Source organism: Hemitrygon akajei, chromosome 8, assembly GCF_048418815.1.
Source record: "Hemitrygon akajei chromosome 8, sHemAka1.3, whole genome shotgun sequence".
In the NCBI taxonomy this organism is placed as follows: Eukaryota; Metazoa; Chordata; class Chondrichthyes; order Myliobatiformes; family Dasyatidae; genus Hemitrygon; species Hemitrygon akajei.
Genome location: NC_133131.1, coordinates 2,068,790 through 2,088,862, shown reverse-complemented (window position 1 = coordinate 2,088,862; position 20,073 = coordinate 2,068,790). Strand labels below are relative to the sequence as shown.

At 42.8% G+C, this 20,073-nt stretch overlaps 1 protein-coding gene across 2 annotated transcripts in view; it reads left to right on the top strand.

Annotated features, from left to right (window-relative positions):
* The window catches only part of poldip2 (polymerase (DNA-directed), delta interacting protein 2), a 50,148-nt gene that overhangs the window by 2,211 nt on the left and 27,864 nt on the right, over window positions 1-20,073 (top strand). For both annotated transcript variants that reach the window (XM_073053028.1, XM_073053027.1), the window contains exons 3-6: window positions 3,806-3,903; window positions 9,281-9,380; window positions 15,766-15,841; window positions 17,846-17,953. In XM_073053028.1, the coding sequence (XP_072909129.1) occupies window positions 3,806-3,903; window positions 9,281-9,380; window positions 15,766-15,841; window positions 17,846-17,953 (382 nt within the window). The remainder of the gene's footprint in view (window positions 1-3,805; window positions 3,904-9,280; window positions 9,381-15,765; window positions 15,842-17,845; window positions 17,954-20,073) is intronic.

The window sequence follows — 20,073 nt, the reverse complement described above, 5'->3', positions numbered from 1 at the left end:
CCTGGACTGCTGTGTTCCACCAGCGTTTTGTGTATGTTGAGATTCCCCTATTGATTAATCTCTAACCTGCTGTGGTCCCTTAGAATCTTTATTGTTTAACATTGTTACTGTTTAACATTGAACCTGGTCAGGTGTCAGATCTCTCAGTGGGAGAGCATTTTGGAGATAGCGATCACACTTCTATCTCCTTTACCATAGCATTGGAGAGGGATAGGAACAGACAAGTTTGGAAAGCGTTTAATTAGAGTAAGGGGAAATATGAAGCTATCAGACAGGAATTTGGAAGCATAAACTGGAAACAGATGTTCTCAGGGAAACGTACGGAAGAAATGTGGCACATGTTCAGGAGATGTTTGTGTGGAGTTCTACATAGGTATGTTCCAGTGAGACAGGAAAAGGATGGTAGGGTACAGGAACCGTGGTGTACAAAGGCTGTTGTAAATCTAGTCAAGAAGAAAAGAAGAACTTACGAAATGTTCAAAAAGCTAGGTAATGATAGAGATCTAGATGATTATAAGGCTAGCAGGAAGGAGCTTAAAAATGAAATTCAGAGAGCCAGAAGGGGCCATCAGAAGGCCTTGGCAGACGGGATTTAAAAAACCCCAAGGCATTCTACAAGTATGTGAAAAGGAAGAAGTAAGACGTGAGAGAATAGGACCAATCAAGTGTGACAGTGGAAAAGTGTGTATGGAACCAGAGGAGCTAGCAGAGATACTTAATGAATAGTTTGCTTCAGTATTCACTGTGGAAAAGGATCTTGGCGATTGTAGAGGTGACTTACAGCGGACTGAAAAGCTTGAGCATGTAGATATTTTTAATGAGGATGTGCTAGAGCTTTTGGAAAGTATCAAGTTGGATAAGTCACTGGGACCGGACAAGATGTACCCCAGGCTACTGTGGGAGGCGAGGGAGGAGATTACTGAGCCTCTGGCGATGATCTTTATATCATCAATTGGGACACAAGAGGTTCCGAAGGATTGGAGGGTTGCGGATGTTGTTCCCTTATTCAAGTAAGGGAGAAGAGATAGCCCAGGAAATTATAGACCAGTGAGTCTTACCTCAGTGGTTGGTAAGTTGATGGAGAAGATCCTGAGAGGCAGGATTTATGAACATTTTGAAGTGGTATAATATGATTAGGAATAGTCAGCATGGCTTTGTCAAAGGCAGGTCGTGCCTTACGAGCCTGACTGAATTTTTTGAGGATGTGACTAAACATATTGATGAAGGAAGAGTAGTAGATGTAGTATATATGGATTTCAGTAAGGCATTTGATAAGGTACCCCATGCAAGGCTGAAAGTAAGGATGCATAGGATCCAAGGGAACATTGCTTTGCGGATCCAGAACTGGCTTGCCCACAGAAGGCAAAGAGTGGTTGTAGACAGGTCATATTCTGCTTGGTATGCCTCAGGGATCTATTCTGGGACCCTTACTCTTCGTGATTTTTATAAACGACCTGGATGAGGAAGTGGAAGGATGGGTTAGTAAATGTGCTGATGACACAAAGGTTGGGGGTGTTGTGGATAGTGTGGAGGGCTGTCAGAGAAGTGGCAGATGGAGTTCAACCCAGATAAGTGTAAAGTGGTTCATTTTGGAAGGTCAAATTTGATGGCAGAATATAATATTAATGGTAGTGTGGAGGATCAGAAGGATCTTGGGGTCTAAGTCCAAAGGACACTTAAAGCTGCTGCACAGGTTGACTCTGTGTTTAAGAAATCATTTGGTGCATTGGCCTTCATCAATTGTGGGATTAACTTTAGGAACCGAGAGGTAATATTGCAGCTATATAAGACCCTGGTCAGACCCCACTTGGAGTACTTTACTCAGTTCTGGTCGCCTCACTACAGAAAGGATGTGGAAACCATAGAAAGGGTGCAGAGGAGATTTACAAGTATGTTGTCTGGATTGGGGAGCATGCCTTATGAAAATAGGTTGAGTGAACTCGGCCTTTTCTCCTTGGAGTGATGGAGGATGAGAGGTGACCTGATAGAGGTGTACAAGATGATGAGTGGTATTGATTGTGTGGATAATCAGAGGCTTTTTTCCCAGGGCTGAAATGGCTAGCATGAAAGGGCACAGTTTTAAGGTGCTGGGGAGTAGGTACAGAGGTGATGTCAGGGGTAAGTTTTTTACACAGAGAATGGTGAGCGTGTGGAATTGGCTACTGGTGACTGTGGTGGAGGCAGATATGATAGGATCTTTTAAGAGACTTCTGGATAGGTACATTGAGCTCAGAAAAATAGAGGGCCATGGGTAACCCTAGGTAATTTCTAAGGTAGGGACATGTTCTGTACAGCTTTGTGGGCCAAAGGGCCTGTATTGTGCTGTAGGTTTTCTATGTTTCTAATGTCATTTCAAGTTCACAAGTGTAAAGGAGAATGAAATAAGTGTTACTCCAGATCTGATGCAGCACAAAAAAACCCTAACAAGATAAAGAACATAATAATAAAACAATCAATATAAACATATAAAATAACTTCTACACTTATGTAAGAATATAAGAAGTATGAGCAGGAGTTGGCCATTCATGGCTGATCTGGCCATGGACTCAAATCCACCTAACTGCCTTTTCCCCTTGACCCTTAATTCCCTTACTATGCAAAAATCTATTCAACCTTGTCTTAAATATTTTTACTGAGTTAGCATCCCATAGATTCACCACTCTCTGGGAGAAGCAGTTCCTCCTCATCTCCATCCTAAATCTACACCCCCAAATGTTGAGGCTCTGTCCCTGAGTTCTAGTCTCACCTGCCAGTGGAAACAACTTTCCTGCCTCTATCTCATCTATCTCTTTCATAATTTTATATATTTCTGTAAGATCTCCTCTCATTCTTCTGAATTCCAGTGAGTACAGTTCCAGGTGATTGTGGCGCTAGGCATGGGAATTCCTCTTTCAATGAGATTATTAGTTCATCTAAACCTCAAGTGTGTACACATATATAATAAAAAGCACAGAAAGAATTATACTGCATGGAAATAGGCCCTTTGGCCCAACTTATCCATGCCAACCAAATTGTCTTCAAGCTAATCTCATTTCTCCAAGTTGGCCCGCATATCTCAAAGCCTTTCCAATGTACATACCTGTCAAGTACTGATCTGATTTTTAAAGCAGTTCGAGGACAGCCCTGGTATTAGCCTAATGAGTCTTTTCTATATTATCCTGGCCTTTAATACCAGTATATCTGTTCCTAAATAAGGGGCATGGAGCAATTTTCAGCTCTTCAGGGGGCTCATCTGTGTACAACTATAACAATGCTACCCTTTCCTAAACTTGACCCTCTTGCAAAAAAAACCCAGTTTGCTATTTGCCTTCCCAACCACTTGTGAGGTTGTGCATGTCTCCTTAAAACTTCCCCTTCATCCTGTTTGCAAATTATTCAGAGTGGTGGAAAGATATAAACACAGAAACCTACAGCACATTACAGGCCCTTCTGCCCACAAAGCTATGCCAAACATGTCCCTACCTTAGAAATTACTAGGCTTACTCATAGCCCTCTATTTTTCTAAGCTCCATGTACCTATCCAAAAGTCTCTTAAAAGACCCTATCGTATCCGCCTCCACCACCGTTTCCGGCAGTCCATTCTCTGAGTAAAAATTTACCCCTGACATCTCCCCTGTACCTACGCCCCAGCACCTTAAACCTGTTGTGGCAACCATTTCAGCCCTGGGAAAAAGCCTCTATCCACACGATCAATGCCTCTTATCAGATTCTGAATGGTTCTGGAGAGAGTGGGCTGCTGTGTGGGAAATTACTGTACTGGCAGTCAGCTGTAACTCACTGAGCTTCTCGTGTACTTTCTCTGCAGCTATTTCTGCACAGCGTGTTTGGTTACCGAGGAATTGTCCTGTTCCCTTGGCATGCCAGGCTCTATGATCGGGATGTGGCTTCATCCAGCATCGACAGGTACAAATAAACACCTTCAGACTGCTCACTGTTTCTGCTAATTTCCTGTGGCATTCCCGAATTGGCGGCAAATGTGTAGGGCACGCTGAGGAATGTCTCACTGGTGGGCAAGGGCAGCACATAGAGCACTCCTCCCTGAGGAAGGGTGACAACCTGGGGAGAATATGTAAGGAATTGGGAGCAGTGGGGGGGCTGGTGAAGGAAGCTCTGAATGGGATGTGTGGTGGGAATAGAAGGTGAAAACTTGGTTCTAGGGTTGTGGGGAGGGAGAGGCAGGTAGTGTGACTGAAGTCATGGGGAATGCCTCGGAGTTTTGGACCTGCGTTCTGTATGTATACACTTTGATTGGCAGGATCAGATGGGACTTGTGGCACCCTTGGAAATGGGAATGAAATGCAGCACAGCAGTTTAAAAGCTAATGCCTAGCAGTTCAGTGACCCAAGTTTGAGCCTAACCTCAGGTGCTGCCTGTGTTCCCCTGTTATCGTCTAAGTTTGCTGCTGGTGTTTCAGTTTCGTCCCATTTAATTTTCCTATCAATCTTCCCAATTCTACTGGTGTTACAGAAAAGCAGCAGCCACACCATCGAGGATGTGCTGTCTTCTTGCTGCTGCCTTCAGGAAGGAGTTACAGGAGTCTCAGGATTCACATCACCAGGTTCAGGAACATTTATAACCTCTCAACCATCAGGCTCTTGAACCAAAGAGGATAACTTCATTCAACTTCACTTGCCCCACAACCTATGAACTCACTTCGACTCTTCATCTCATGGTTCTCAATATTTATTGCTTAATTATTGTATTATTATTTCTTTCCATTTGTATTTGCACAGTCTGTTGTCTTCTGCACTCTGGTTGAACGCCTAAGTTGGTGTGATCTTTCATTGATTCTGTTATGGTTATTATTCTATGGATTTATTGAATATGTCCACAAGACAGTGAATTTCAGGATTGTATATGGTGGCATATATGTACTTTGATAGTAAATTTACTTTCAATTTTGTACTTTGCTAAAGACTATTTATGGCAATTAACGTACCAACCCGAGAAAGGAAAGCAAGGGAAGCCCATACAGTCACGAGGAGTCATTCTATCACAGAGTGATATAGCACAGAAACTGGCCCTTTGGCCAATCTGGTCCACGTACACCAAAAAGGGGCAAAGATGTGACAGATGGACTAGAGTATAGGGAAGGGTATGGTCAGGCACTTTGGTAGAAGGAATAAAGGTGTAGACTATCTTCTAAACATGGAAAAAATTCAAAATCTGAGGTTCAAAGGGACTTGGGAGCCCCCATACAGAATCTCCTAAAGATTGACTTGTAAGTTGAGTCGGTGGTGAGGAAGGCAAATGCAAAGTTAGCATTCATTTAAAGAGGACTAGAATATAGAAGCAAGGATGTAATGCTGAGGCTTTGTAAGGCATTGGTCAGACTGCACTTGGACTATTGTGAGCAATTTTGGGTCCCTACCTAAGAAAAGGTGTGCTAGCATTGAGTGGGTACAAATGGAGGGTCACAAGAATGATTCTGGCAAAGAAAGGGTTAACCTATGAGAAGTGTTTGTAGAGTCCTAGAAAAGTTCGGCACAGAAACAGACCCTTTGGCTTTGTTTGATGGGCTGGGAGTTTAGAAAAATGGAGGGTGGGCAGGCTCTTGTATTGTAAGGCCTAGACAGAGTGGATGTGGACAGGATGTTTCCTACAGTGGGGCAGTCTACAACTAGAAGTCACAGACTCAGAATAGAAGGATGTTTCCATTTAGAACAGAGATGAGGAGGAATTTATTTAGCCAGAGGATAGTGAATCTGTGGAATTCATTGCCACAGACAGCTGTGATGGCCAAGTCATTGAGTATATTTAAAACTGAGTTTAATAGGTTCTGGATTAGTCAGGGAGTCAAAGGTTACGTGGAGAAGGCAGGAGAATAAGGTTGAGACGGATAATAAATCAGCCATGCTGGAATGATGGAATGGCCTCATTCTGCTCCTTTGTCTTATGGTGTACTGCCTCATCCCAGTTAATCCCATTTACCAGTGTTAGGCCTGTAACTGTCTAAACCTTTCCAATCCATAAACATGTCCAACTGGCTTGTAAAAGTTGTATCGTACCTGCTTCAATGACTTCACTGGCAGCTCATTCCACATAGATACCACCCTTTGGGTAAAATACAAAGTTGTCCCTCATATTCTTCTTAAATCTTTCTCCTCTCATTTTAAATGTATGTCCTCTAGTCCTTGTTTCCTTAAACCTGGGAAAGAGACTAAGTGCATATATTCTATCTATTCTCCTCATGATCTTGTACACCTCCACAAGATCATCTCTCTGTCTCCTGCACTCCTAGTCTGTCCAACCTCTGCCTTCAACTCAAATCCTGGCAGCATCTTTGTCAATCTTTTCTGCACTCTTTCCAGTTCAGTAAAGTATTTTCTATAGCAGGGCGACTAAAACTGAACACTGTACTGCAAGTGTGCCTCAGCAGTAACCTGTTCAACTGCACCATAACCTTGCAACCTTTATACTCCTTGATCTAACTGATGAAGACCAGCATGCCAAGAGCCACCTTCACCACCCTGTCCATCTGTGACTGCACTCATTCCCCAATTTCTCTGTTCTATAACTATTCCCAGGGCCCTGTTGTTCCTATCCTTGTTTGTCTTCCTAAAATTCAACAACTTGCACTCATCTGAATTAAATTCCATTTGCCATTCTTCAGTCCGCTTACTCAGCTGATCAAGATTTACCTCCAATTTTTAATGAACTTCTGTTCACTACTGTTCATTCATTAAGTGCAGAGACCCGAGTTCTCTGGGCATAGAGCTCGGAAAAAGCGACGCAACAGATTTTTAATGCCGTAAATCAGCAAGTTGTTTGTTATGTCTCCCCTCTCGCTGTACAATGGAGACATCTCTTTTTCTTATTAGGGAGAGGGACAGCTTGTGGTATGTCAAATTACCGGGTGAATGAGTAGTCTTTGGGGTACTGCAAGTCTGTGTCTTTATTGATGCTTTGCTGCATGCTTGAGTGCTTGGTGGGGGGGCGCTAATGCTTTTTTTTGCTGGTGGGGGTAGGGGAATAATTGCTTTGCTGCTGTGTATGTGTGGGAGGTGGGAGCTGGGGGGGCTTTGGGGTTCTAACATTTAACTGTCATTCATTCTTTGTGCCACTCCTCTTTTCATGGAAGGTTATGAAGAAAAAGAATTTCAGGATGTATATTGTATACATTTCTCTGACATTAAATGTACCTTGAAACTTTTGATGTTGTATGACATGGGTAATCATGGTCTTTCCATGATCATGATTGTTCCTGGCAAAGTTTTCTATCAAGGTGGTTTGCCGTTGCCTTCTGGGTAGTGCCTTTACAAGACAGGCAATCCCAGCCAATATCAATATCCTTCAGTGATTGTCTGCCTGGCATCAGTGGTTACATAACCAGGACGTGATATGCATCAGCTGCTCATTCAACCATCTCCTACCTGCACCCGTGGCTTCACATGACCCTGATCCGGGGGAGGGGGGGCACTAAACAGGTGCTACTCCTTGCCCAAGGGTGACCTGCAGGCTCACGTAGGGAAGGAGAGTCTTACACCTCCTTTGATAGTGACATTCCTCCACCCCACCGGCCAACTGTCGGCTATACCATCTACTTTAATGTCATCTGCAAACACACTAACCATGCCTTGTACATTCCTGTGGAATTCATTGCTACAGATGTCAAACAGCAATGGGCCCAGCATAGGTACGTAGGGAACACCGGTAGTCATGAACCTCCAGACCGAAAACAGCCTCCCATCATCACCGTCTGTATCCTACCATTGATCCAATTGTGTATTGCTGGATTCAATCTGGTCTAACCTTGTGGAATCTTATCAAAGGCCTTACTGTAGTCCATATAAACCGCATTCATTACCTGTCCTCATCAACCAACTTGGTTACACAATCAAAAAACTCAAATCAAGTTCATAAGGCATGATCTCCCACTTAGAAAGCCATGCTGACTACCCTAAATCGACCCTTGTCTTTCCAGATGTGTGTACATCTTATCCTTCAGAATCCTCTCCAGTAACTTAGCTACCGCAGATGTTAGACATATTGGCCTATAGTTCCCAGATTTTTGTTTGCCACACTTCATAACTCAAAGAGCATCTGTTACCCTGCAGTCTGCTGGCACCTTATCTGTTGCTAACGATGATGCAAGTATAGCCACCAGGGCTCCTGCAGTTTCTTCTCTAGCTTCACATTGTATTCTTGGATATAACTGTTGAGGCCCTTCAGATTCATCTACCTTCATAACCTTTTAAGGCATTCAGCATCTCCACTACTTTAATGTGAACTATCCCAAGACCTCCACAGTTACTTTTACTAGTTCTAAAGTCTCTATGTCTTTCTCCATTGTAAAAATGAAGGAGAAATATTCAATATGGACCTTGCCCATATCCTACAGCTCCACACAAAAATGTCCTTTTTGGTCATTGAGGTTGCTGTTTTCTCTCTTACTCTATTTCCCGTAGTATGCTTAAAATATCTCATTGGATTTTTCTTTTCAATTTTATTATTGAAATTGAACATAGAATGTGAAAGCTACACACAGAAGCACCAGAAGTCAGGATTGATTGTATTATAGTTATTGGATTTATTGAGTATGCCTGTAAGGGTTGTATATGGTGACATGTATGTACTTTGATAATAAATTAACTTTGAACCCGAGTCACTGGAGCTGCATAACAGCAGCTGCAACGCTATGCTGCATTACTGGGGTCCTGGTGTCTGCATTCCTTCAGTGAACAGAACTATTGTTTCAGCAACTCCAGGAGATAGCTTCGCTTCTGATTTTTTTCCTCGTGAATACAACGTGTTTTTGCCGTTTCCCAGCCTCAGCTCAGGGATGTACAGATGTTTTCTGCAGATGGCATTGTGGTACTTGGGAGTTGAGTACAGTTGACCCCTGAGTTATGGAGTTTGTGGGTTTTTGTTCAGAGAAAATGGTCTATCATTATTTTCCATAATGTGAAGCTAAGTCATCTTTACCTGCATCAAAAAATGCAAGTTGAAAAAATGATAGTCATTTTACTTTATTTTACTTAATTTCCATGAGAGTGGATTCCAAACATCAAATCTTTGGGTATTGATTAATGAATTCAGTAAGTCAGAATTCAAATTACCCAAGTGGCCATAACATGGCGGCTGCCTGTACTCAATTAAAATAGAGTGGTGGAACTACTTAGTCAGTCAGGCAGTGTCTGTACGGAAAGCAACCATTTACAATTATGATCAAGAACTTCTATTTTTATTTCAGATTTCCAGCATCCACAGTTTTTAAGATTTATATTTCTTGCCAGGTTGTGGATATGAATTTAATACATTTTCTTTCTCTTACTTGCAGTAAAACGGACAGTTCAGAGACCCAAGGTTCCAAAGAGGTCAAAGGCAAAACACATACCTACTACCAGGTGTTGATTGACACCAGGGACTGTCCTCATATAGTAAGTGTGAGCATTGCTGGGGTAACGGTGGGCCTCACCTGTCAGCAGAAATGTGCAGTAGTTGCAAAGCTATTACTGGAATATGATGTGTTGATGAGCAAAAGGGCATGCGAAACCCCCTTTCTTCCCAGGCATCTCAGGAAATGGCTCGTTAGCCCTCTCTGGCAGTCTCCTAACTCAGTGCTGAGAAACTCACCTTTTTCTGGCCTCATATGTCTAGGGTATACATACTCCAGTCCCACCAAATCTGTGAAATTGGCATGTCTCGCCCACCCAAGCCCTGGTTTGTGTGAATGCTGTGTGATTTGCTGCCCTGTTACAGCTCTTCGCAGGAAATAACAGATCGTACATTGCATACAATTAAAAGAATCTATTTATGAATATTAATTGAAGAGTTAGTAGAGGAAAAAAAAGAAAAAGGACCCATTATAATTAAGTAGTCAAATGTGCACAAGTTGGAGATCAAATCTTCCTGAAGTCATATTCACTGATCCCCAGAAGACTTCCCCACCTTGGCTCCATTGATTCATGGCACCCACTGGTTCTCTCCAGGTCTTCTCTCTTTGTCTGCTGCCAAACAAAGACCAAGACCAACCTTCATGCTCCTCACAAAACCTCTCCTCCCAGTGTTCTCTGGAACCTTCTCCCATTTCCACTATCCTACTTGAATGACACACATTCCTAAGCACCCTGTATCTTCAATGGTAACCAAGTTCAACCAAGATAAGTGTGAAACAGTTCATTTTGGTAGATCAAATTTGAAGTCAGAATATAATAAGGAAAGATGTTATCCCACAAGCGTAAGAAATAAGACCATTAAGACGTAGGAGCAGAATTAGGCCATTCAGTCCATCGAGCCTGCTCCACCATTACATCATGGCTGATTCCCCGATCCCACTCAACCCCATACACCTGCCTTCTTGTCATATCCTTTGATGCCCTGACCGATCAGAAATGATCAACTTCTGCCTTAAATATACCCACAGACTTGGCCTCCACCACAATCTGTGGCAGAGCATTACCGAACTAACAATGCTTAGACAACTTCTTCAATTCAGCCACGTATACTGAAAGGGAGACTCCCTTCTGATTCCATAGAAACATAGAAAATAGGTGCAGGAGTAGGCCATTTGGCCCTTCGAGCCTGCACCGCCATTCAGTATGATCATGGCTGATCATCCAACTCAGAACCCTGTACCTGCTTTCTCTCCATACCCCCTGATCCCTTTAGCCACAAGGGCCATATCTAACTCCCTCTTAAATATAGCCAATGAACCGGCCTCAACTGTTTCCTGTGGCAGAGAATTCCACAGATTCACCACTCTCTGTGTGAAGAAGTTTTTTCCTCATCTCGGTCCTAAAAGGCTTCCCCTTTATCCTTAAACTGTGACCCCTCGTTCTGGACTTCCCCAACATCGGAAACAATCTTCCTGCATCTAGCCTGTCCAATCCCTTTAGAATTTTATACGTTTCAATAAGATCCCCCCTCAATCTTCTAAATTCCAGTGAGTATAAGCCTAGTCAATCCAGTCTTTCTTCATATGAAAGTCCTGCCATCCCAGGAATCAATCTGGTGAACCTTCTTTGTACTCCCTCTATGTCAAGAATGTCTTTCCTCAGATTAGGGGACCAAAACTGCACACAATATTCTAGGTGCGGTCTCACCAAGGCCTTGAACAACTGCAGTAGAACCTCCCTGCTCCTGCACTCAAATCCTTTTGCTATGAATGCCAACATTCCATTTGCCTTTTTCCCCGCCTGCTGTACCTGCATGCCCACCTTCAATGACTGGTGTACAATGACACCCTGGTCTCATTGCACCTCCCCTTTTCCTAATCGGCCACCATTCAGATAATAATCTGTTTTCCTGCTCTTGCAACCAAAGTGGATAACCTCACATTTATCCACATTAAATTGCATCTGCCATGAATTTGCCCACTCACCTAACCTATCCAAGTCACCCTGCATCCTCTTAGCATCCTCCTCACAGCTAACACCGCCGCCCAGCTTCATGTCATCTGCAAACTTGGAGATGCTGCATTTAATTCCCTCACCTAAATCATTAATATATATTGTAAACAACTGGGGTCCCAGCACTGAGCCTTGCAGTACCCCACTAGTCACTGCCTGCCATTCTGAAAAGGTCCCATTTACTCCCACTCTTTGCTTCCTGTCTGCCAACCAATTCTCTATCCACATCAATACCATACCCCCAATACCGAGTGCTTTAAGTTTGCACACTAATCTCCTGTGTGGGACCTTGTCAAAAGCCTTTTGAAAATCTAAATATACCACATCCACTTGCTCTCCCCTATCTACTCTACTAGTTACATCTTCAAAAAATTCTATAAGATTCGTCAGACATGATTTTCCTTTCACAAATCCATGCTGACTTTGTCCGATGATTTCCCCTCTTACCAAATGTGCTGTTATCACATCTTTGATAACCGACTCTAGCATTTTCCCCATCACCGATGTCAGACTAACCGCTCTATAATTCCCCGGTATTTCTCTCCCTCCTTTTTTAAACAGTGGGGTTACATTAGCCACCCTCCAATCCTCAGGAACTAATCCAGAATCTAAGGAGTTTTGAAAAATTATCACTAATGCATCCACTATTTCTTGGGCTACTTCCTTAAGCACTCTGGTATGCAGACCATCTGGCCCTGGGGATTTATCTGCCTTTAATCCCTTCAATTTACCTAACACCACATCGCTACTAACATGTATTTCCCTCGGTTCCTCCATCTCACTAGACCCTCGGTCCCCTATTATTTCCGGAAGATTATTTATGTCCTCCTTAGTGAAGACAGAACCAAAGTAGTTATTCAGTTAGTCTGCCGTGTCCTTGTTCCCTATGATCAATTCACCTGTTTCTGACTGTAAGGGACCTACATTTGTCTTGACCAATCTTTTTCTTTTCACATATCTATAAAAGCTTTTACAGTCAGTTTTTATGTTCCCTGCCAGCTTTCTCTTTTTTCTCTTTCCTAATTAAGCCCTTTGTCCTCCTCTGCTGGTCTCTGAATTTCTCCCAATCCTCAGGTGTGCCGCTTTTTTTTGCTAATTTATATGTTTCTTCTTTGGACTTGATACTATCCCTAATTTCCCTTGTCAGCCACGGGTGCACTACCTTCCCTGGTTTATTCTTTTGCCAAACCGGGATGAACAATTGTTGTAGTTCATCTATGCGATCTTTAAATGCTTGCCATTGCATATCCACTGTCAACCCTTTAAGTATCATTTGCCAGTCTATCTTAGCTAATTCACGTCTCATACCTTCAAAGTTACCCTTCTTTAAGTTCAGAACCTTTGTTTCTGAATTAACTATGTCACTCTCCATCTTAATGAAGAATTCCACCATGTTATGGTCACTCTTACCCAAGGCACGACAAGATTGCTAACTAATCCTTCCTCATTGCTCAATACCCAATCTAGAATGGCCTGCTCTCTAGTTGGTTCCTCGATATGTTAGTTCAGAAAACCATCCCGCATACATTCCAAGAAATCCTCTTCCTCAGCATCCTTACCAATTTGGTTCACCCAATCTATATGTAGATTGAAGTCACCCATTATAACTACTGTTCCTTTATTGCACGCATTTCTAATTTCCTGTTTAATGCCATCCCCAACCTCACTACTACTGTTAGGTGGCCTGTACACAACTCCCACCAGCATTTTCTGCCCCTTAGTGTTATGCAGTTCTACCCATGTCGATTTCACATCCTCCAGGCTAATGTCCTCCCTTTCTATTTCGTTAATCGCCTCTCTAACCAGCAATGCTACCCCACCTCCTTTTCTTTCCTGTCTATCCCTCCTAAATATTGAATATCCCTGGACGTTGAGCTCCCATCCTTGTTCACCCTGGAGCCATGTCTCTGTGATCCCAACTATATCATATTCATTAATAACTATCTGCACATTCAATTCATCCACCTTGTTACGAATGCTCCTTGCATTGACACACAAAGCCTTCAGGCTTGTTTTTACAACACTTTAGCCCTTATACAATTATGTTGAAAAGTGGCCTTTTTTGCTTTTTGCCCTGGATTTGCCTGCCTGCCACTTTTACTTTTCACCTTACTACTTTTTGCTTCTATCCTCATTTTACACCCCTCTGTCTCTCTGCACTTGTTCCCATCCCCCTGCCACATTAGTTTAAAGCCTCCTGAACAGCAGTAGCAAACGCTCCCCCTAGGACATTGGTTCCAGTCCAGCCCAGGTGCAGACCGTCCTGTTTATACCAGTCCCACCTCCCCCCAGAACTGGTTCCAATGCCCCAGAAATTTGAATCCCTCCCCCTTGCACCATTTTTCAAGCCACGTATTCATCTGAAATATCCTCCTATTTCTACTCTGACTAGCACGTGGCACTGGTAGTAATCCAGAGATTATTACCTTTGTGGTCGTATTTTTTAGTTTATCTCCTAACTCCCTAAATTCACCTTGTAGGACCTCATCCTGTTTTTTACCTATATCGTTGGTACCTATGGGCACCACGACCACTGGCTGTTCACCCTCCCATTCCAGAATGTCCTGCAGCCACTCAGAGACATCCTTGACCCTTGCACCAGGGAGGCAACATACCATCGGCTGCAGAAACGCCTATCTATTCCCCTATCTCTTCCCTTACAATTGAATCCCCTATCACTATAGCTTTCCCACTCCTTTTCCTTCCCTCCTGTGCCACAGAGCCACCCATGGTGCCATGAACTCGGCTGCTGCTGCCTTCCCCTGATGAAACACCTCCCCCAACAGTATCCAGAACAGTATATCTGTTTAGGAGGGAGATGACCTCAGGGGACTCCTGCACTACCTGCCTACTGCTGCGCTGTCTAGTGGCCACCCCTTCCCTTTCTGCCTGTGTAGCCTTTACCTGCGGTGTGGCCAACTCTGAACGTGCTATTCACGACTTTCTCAGCATCGCGGATGCTCCAGTATGAATCCAATCACAGCTCCAGACGCTCAATGCAGTCTGCCAGAAGCTGCAGCTGGACACACTTCCTGCACACATAGTCGTCAGGGACACTGGAAGTATCCCTGATTTCCCACATGCTGCAGGATGAACAAACCATGGGGCCGATCTCAGCTGCCATGACCTACCCGATACGTGCCTCAACTTTTGAAATTTTCTCCTTTTAAAGGAACTTACCTGGCCTTACCTCACTTGGAGTGACGCTCGTCCTCAGCCTCTGCTTGCCGAAGCCTCTCAAGACAAAGCCTTCCTACTCTGTCTCCCTCTACTCTGTCGCCCGCTCCGTCTAACTGTTCTCTTTAAATACTCCCGCTGCCTCACAGTCCGACTTACATGCACTTGTGCAGTCATGCCCCTGTTAAACTGCCGAAGAAAATGACCTACTTCCACCAACTGTTCTCTTTAAATATTCCTGCTGCCTCACGGTCCGACTTACATGCACTTGCGCAGTCGTGCCCCCATTAAACTGCCGAAGAAAATGACTTAGGTTTCCACTATGAAACCTAAAGGATTCTGCAATCAACAATGGTTTTGGTTCTAAATGCCCCTGCATTAAATTCACGATATCGGCAAAGCTCCTTTCAGCTGGTTTGGTTGGAAGAGTTAAATTTCTAAGCAAACTGTACTGCTTTAAACCCAATCTACTCAGCAAAATTAGCACTTGCTTCTCGTTGGCTATTTCATTTGCTTCAAAATACTTCTCAATTAGCTCAGTATACATGAGCCAGTTGTCCGTTGAGCAATCAAACATATCAGTGTTTCCAATGTAGCCAGCTGTTCCTGCTCTTTTTAAAAAAAATTATTATCACCCAGTATTCACTGTTTATGAACCATGAATTCTTCCATTTTCTGCCTTATTTAAACTTTGTAGTCTTCCCTTTTGCAAAGAAAACGTGCTGGTCTGAAGAAAATAAAATTGTGTTATGCTTTTTTTTAGCTTGATCATTGCTTGCTGTGTATTTTTTTAACTAATGTCTTGCTGCGCTTCAATGGGCAGGTAGTCATCTCAGGTTTTTAAAATACCTCATCATCATGTTATGTTTTGTAACTCAAAAACATAAAAACTAATTGAAAAGAAAACAAGAGAGCCGCAAATGTTAGTCTATCTTCGTTTTTACTTTAATTATTTGATGTCTGCAATTCACATATTTCATACGTATAACCATAATGAATTATTTAAGCACCAAAGAATGCTTAAACAATATATTTACAATATTACACAAATATAACTGGCATATTAAATACACAATACCCTTTAATTTAATACAAGCTTTCTCTTCATGACTGAGCCAGTCTTCCTGCTGAGAATCTGTGCCTTAAATGCTGCAAGTGGTGAATTAATGATCCAAAGGTTGACCATTGCTAGTTTACTGTTGTGTCCCAACATGTAACTGCTATGTTTCTATTTCAGTCTCAGAGGTCACAGACTGAAGCCGTGACTTTTCTTGCTAACCATGATGACAGCAGAGCCCTTTATGCTATTCCAGGTGAGTGGTTTAAATCTGTGTCTGTTCTTAAGCAGGAGTCCGTGCTTTTGTTTACTAAAGTCAGTCAGGTTGCTGTGGTTGGTTAAAATGCCCAGGATTTTGAGAAGAAAACCACAAGGATAGACTGTGTGAGTACACGGACATTGTGATGACCACATCATGTCAGTTGTGACTGAAAGCCCTGATAATGGACGTTGTCCAAATGCTACTTGCCACAGGATTACCTTGGGCAGTGTCTAAAGCCCAATATCTCCAAATGAGTCATCCATGCCAGTCGTTCCATTGTAAGGTCAAAAGTGAGGAGGCTGGTCATTGTTTACAGTTCCATTCACTAGTCCTCAGAGTGAAAGGAATGCGCATGTCTACTGCAGCTAGACCTGGATAGAGCACAGACAGAGCTGAAGGAATTCACATTCTATGTGCAGCCAGATCTGGATAGAGCAAAGACAAGCCTGAAGGAATGCACATGTCTGCTGCAACTAGATCTGGATAGAGCACAGACAAGTTGTTGCAACAAATAATAATTGTGCCAAACGATAGCTACCATCTCCTGACATTCAGCAGTATTGCAGTTACCCAGTTCTCCTTCAGCAAGTTCTGCATGTTGGATATCCTGTGGTGCATTACTCCCTTATAACTCATCGAGCCTCCGTCTATCTTCAGAAAGCAAATGAACAGTTGTGGAATAGTAGGAAAGTTACACCTAAAAAGGGGGCTATTTTGACTGATTGTTCAAAAGGAATATACCCAACCTAATACTCCCTCCCAATGTGTGTATATGGGGATTGCGTGCATATTCAATTATAAGTATGATGAGGGTTTCTGAATTCCAGATTCCCTTTCTTTGTCTCTCTTTCCACTGATTAATTTAAATCTGTGGTTCCCCCTATTTTTTTGATTCTTCTGCTATTGGTAACATGTTTTCCTCCCTCTCCATTTCAGGTGAATCTTCCTTCAGTTACTTTCTGCTCCAAAGGAAATTACCCCAGCAATCCAGTTTCCCCACCCAGTTGCATTATTCCAGTGCTGACACCATCCTTCGGGACCTACTCTGTACCCTATAGAACCAAAGTATATTATCCTTTCAATATGGCAACCACAACTTGAGCTGTGGCACAACAATCTTCCTGTTCCTATCTCCTGTGTCTCACTTCATGTGCCATTTTACCCACTTCTCCTCTCCCTTTTACGGATATGGACATATTCCTATCTCCCATGCCTCACCCCATGTGCCCTTTCACCCACATTTCTCCCTTTATGGAGGTGAACATGCATTCTAAGTGCACTGTTTCTACACATCCCCCAGTAGTTTCATTTATTGTACGTTCCCTTGTTTTGAAGCACCTCTGTAATGTATAATGTTCACTTCTTCAGGCTGAACTGTACAACTGAGCTGACTATTGATCTTCCCTCCTCACTCACTGCCAACTACATGGCCAATGTTTAGATCATTTGTTTGCCTGTTTCTATTTTATATAACTGTATGAATCCGTCACTATTTCCTGTAAATCATACAGTATCTTGGGTTAGTGTTTTATCACTATTCTTTGTGCTTTAGTATTAAATTTCCTGAATTACCCTGTGGTGTGTTATAATGAAATTTTATGTATAGTAATTTGTTGCAGGGGGTGGGTGGGCTGTAAATTGAATTGGTGGGTGTAAAGTTTCTAGTTTATGTGCACAGTTATGTGGCAAGTGGTTGATTCTGCCCAGAGCTATAGATACCATTTTTCCCACAATTGAACATAAGCCCATAAGACATAGGAGCAGAATTAGGCCATTCAGCCCATTCCAAACTGGCTGATTTATTATCTTCCTCAACCCCATTCTCTCCCCATAACCATTGACACCCTTACTAATCAATAACCTATCAACTTCTGCTTTAAATGTACCCAATATACTCTAGCTGTCGGCAACAATGAATTCCACAGATTCACTATTACATGATAACTCTTGCTGTCAAGACTTACAAGCATTTTGATGTGAATGTTTGCCTTGTGTTAGGTTTGGATTATGTGAGCCATGAGGACATCCTGCCTTACAGTTCGTCAGATAAAAGTCCCATCCAGCACGAGTTGTTCGATAGATTTCTCTCATATGACTCGGCAAAAGGTTGGTTAAAGTTTGTACTGTGTGCAGGCATGAGTCAGCTTTGCAGTGTTATCTTCTCGTTTGAAGCTGCAAGTTTCTCTGCTTTCAAGGTGACTCAGGTTGATTTGTATTGCCTTTGTATTACTGTGAGCAAAAGATTGAAGCAAAGCAGAGCTGTAATAGACAATGTGGGAGGAAGACTGAAAGGGAGCTGTTTCTGCTTGGTTCAGATTGCAGCTCCTTTGTCATTCAAATCCATGAATCTGATCCATCTGGTGAGATGAACTGTACAACTCACAATTAGTCACAATGAAGGATTTACTGATGGCCTATAGAAATGTTGTGGGCCTAGGTTTGATCATGGACAAGCTCCTGCCACATAGGCTAGTCAACCCAATTTTCTCTACATTCACATCAGCAGTGTGAACTAATGGGGTAAAACAGGCCAGGTCCCAAATGAGTCATGTACAGGATTGGGCTTAAGTGATGTTCCATATAGCTCAATTACTTGACACTTGACAGTGCCAGGTACCATAAGATATAGGAGCAGTATTATGCCATTTGGCCCATTGAGTCTGCTCCACCATTTCATCATACTTGATCCGTTTCCCTCTCAGCCTCAATCTCCTGCCTTCTCCCATAATCGTTCATGCCCTGACTGTTCAAGAAGCCCTCAACTTCTGCGTTACATATAATCAATGACTTGGTCTCCACAGCTGTATGTGGCATTGAATTCTATAGATCCACCACTCTCTGGCTAAAGAAATTCCTCCTCATCTCTGTTGTGAGGCTGTGTCCTCTGGTCTTCGACTTCCCCAATATAGGAAACATCCTCTCCACATCCACTCTGTAGAGGCCTTTCAACGTTGAATCGGTTTCAGTGATATCCCCCCATTCTTCTGAATTTCAGTGAGTAAAGACCCAGAACCATCAAATGCTCCTCATATGATAAACCTTTCAATCCCAGAGTAATTTGCATAAACCTCCTTTGAACCCTTTCAATGTTAGCACACCCTTTCTTAGGAAAGGAGCCCAAAACTACTCTCAGTACTCCTTGAGGCCTCACACTGCCTTACAAAGCCTCAGCATTATGTCCTTACTTTTATATTCTAGTCCTCTCAAAATGAATGCTAACATTGCATTTGCCTTCCTCATCACCAACTCAACCTGCAAATTAACCTTTAGGGAACTCTGCACGAGGGCTACCAGGTCCCTTTGCATCTCAAATTTTTGAATTTTCTTACCATTTAGAAAATAGTCCATGCCTTTATTTCTTCTACCAATGTGCATGACCATATACTTCCCGACATTGTATTCCATCTGCCACTTCTTTGCCCATTCTCCTAATCTGTAGCTTCTGTGTTTCCTCAACACTACCTGCCCCTCCACCTATCTTTGTATCACCGGCAAACTCGTCCACAAAGCCATCAATTCCATTATCCAAATCATTGACATATAATGTAAAAGGAAGCGGTGCCAATGCAGACTCCTGTGGAACAGCACTAGTCACTGGCAGCCAACCAGAAAAAGTTCCCTTTATTCCCACTCTTTGCCTCCTGCCAATCCGCCACTGCTTTATCCACACTAGTATATTTTTCGTAATACCATGGGCTCTTGTTCAGTGGCCTCATATGTGGCACCTTTTCAAAGACCTTCTGAAAATCCAAGTACACTGCATCAACTGATTCTCCTTTGTCTATCCCACTTTTTATTTCTTCAAGGAATTCCAACTGATTTATCAGGTAAGATTCTCCCTTAAGGAAATCATGCTGACTTTGGTGTATTTTATCATGTGCTCCAAGTACCCCAAAACCACGTCCTTAACAATCGACTCTTAACACCTTCCCAACTACTGAGGTCAGACTACATGGCCTATAATTTCCTTTCTTCCGCCTCTCTCCCTTACTGAAGAGTGGAGTGACATTTTCCACTCCTCCAGAACCATGCCAGAATCAATTGATTCTTGAAAGATCATTACTAATGCCTCCAAAATCTCTTCAGCCACCTCTTTCAGAACCTCTAGGGCGTAGACTATCTGGTCTATGTGACTTACCTACCTTCAGACCTTTCAGTTTTCCAAGCACTTTCTTCCCAGTAACTGGCAACTTCACTGAGTAAAGTTTTGTTCCCTGACATACTTG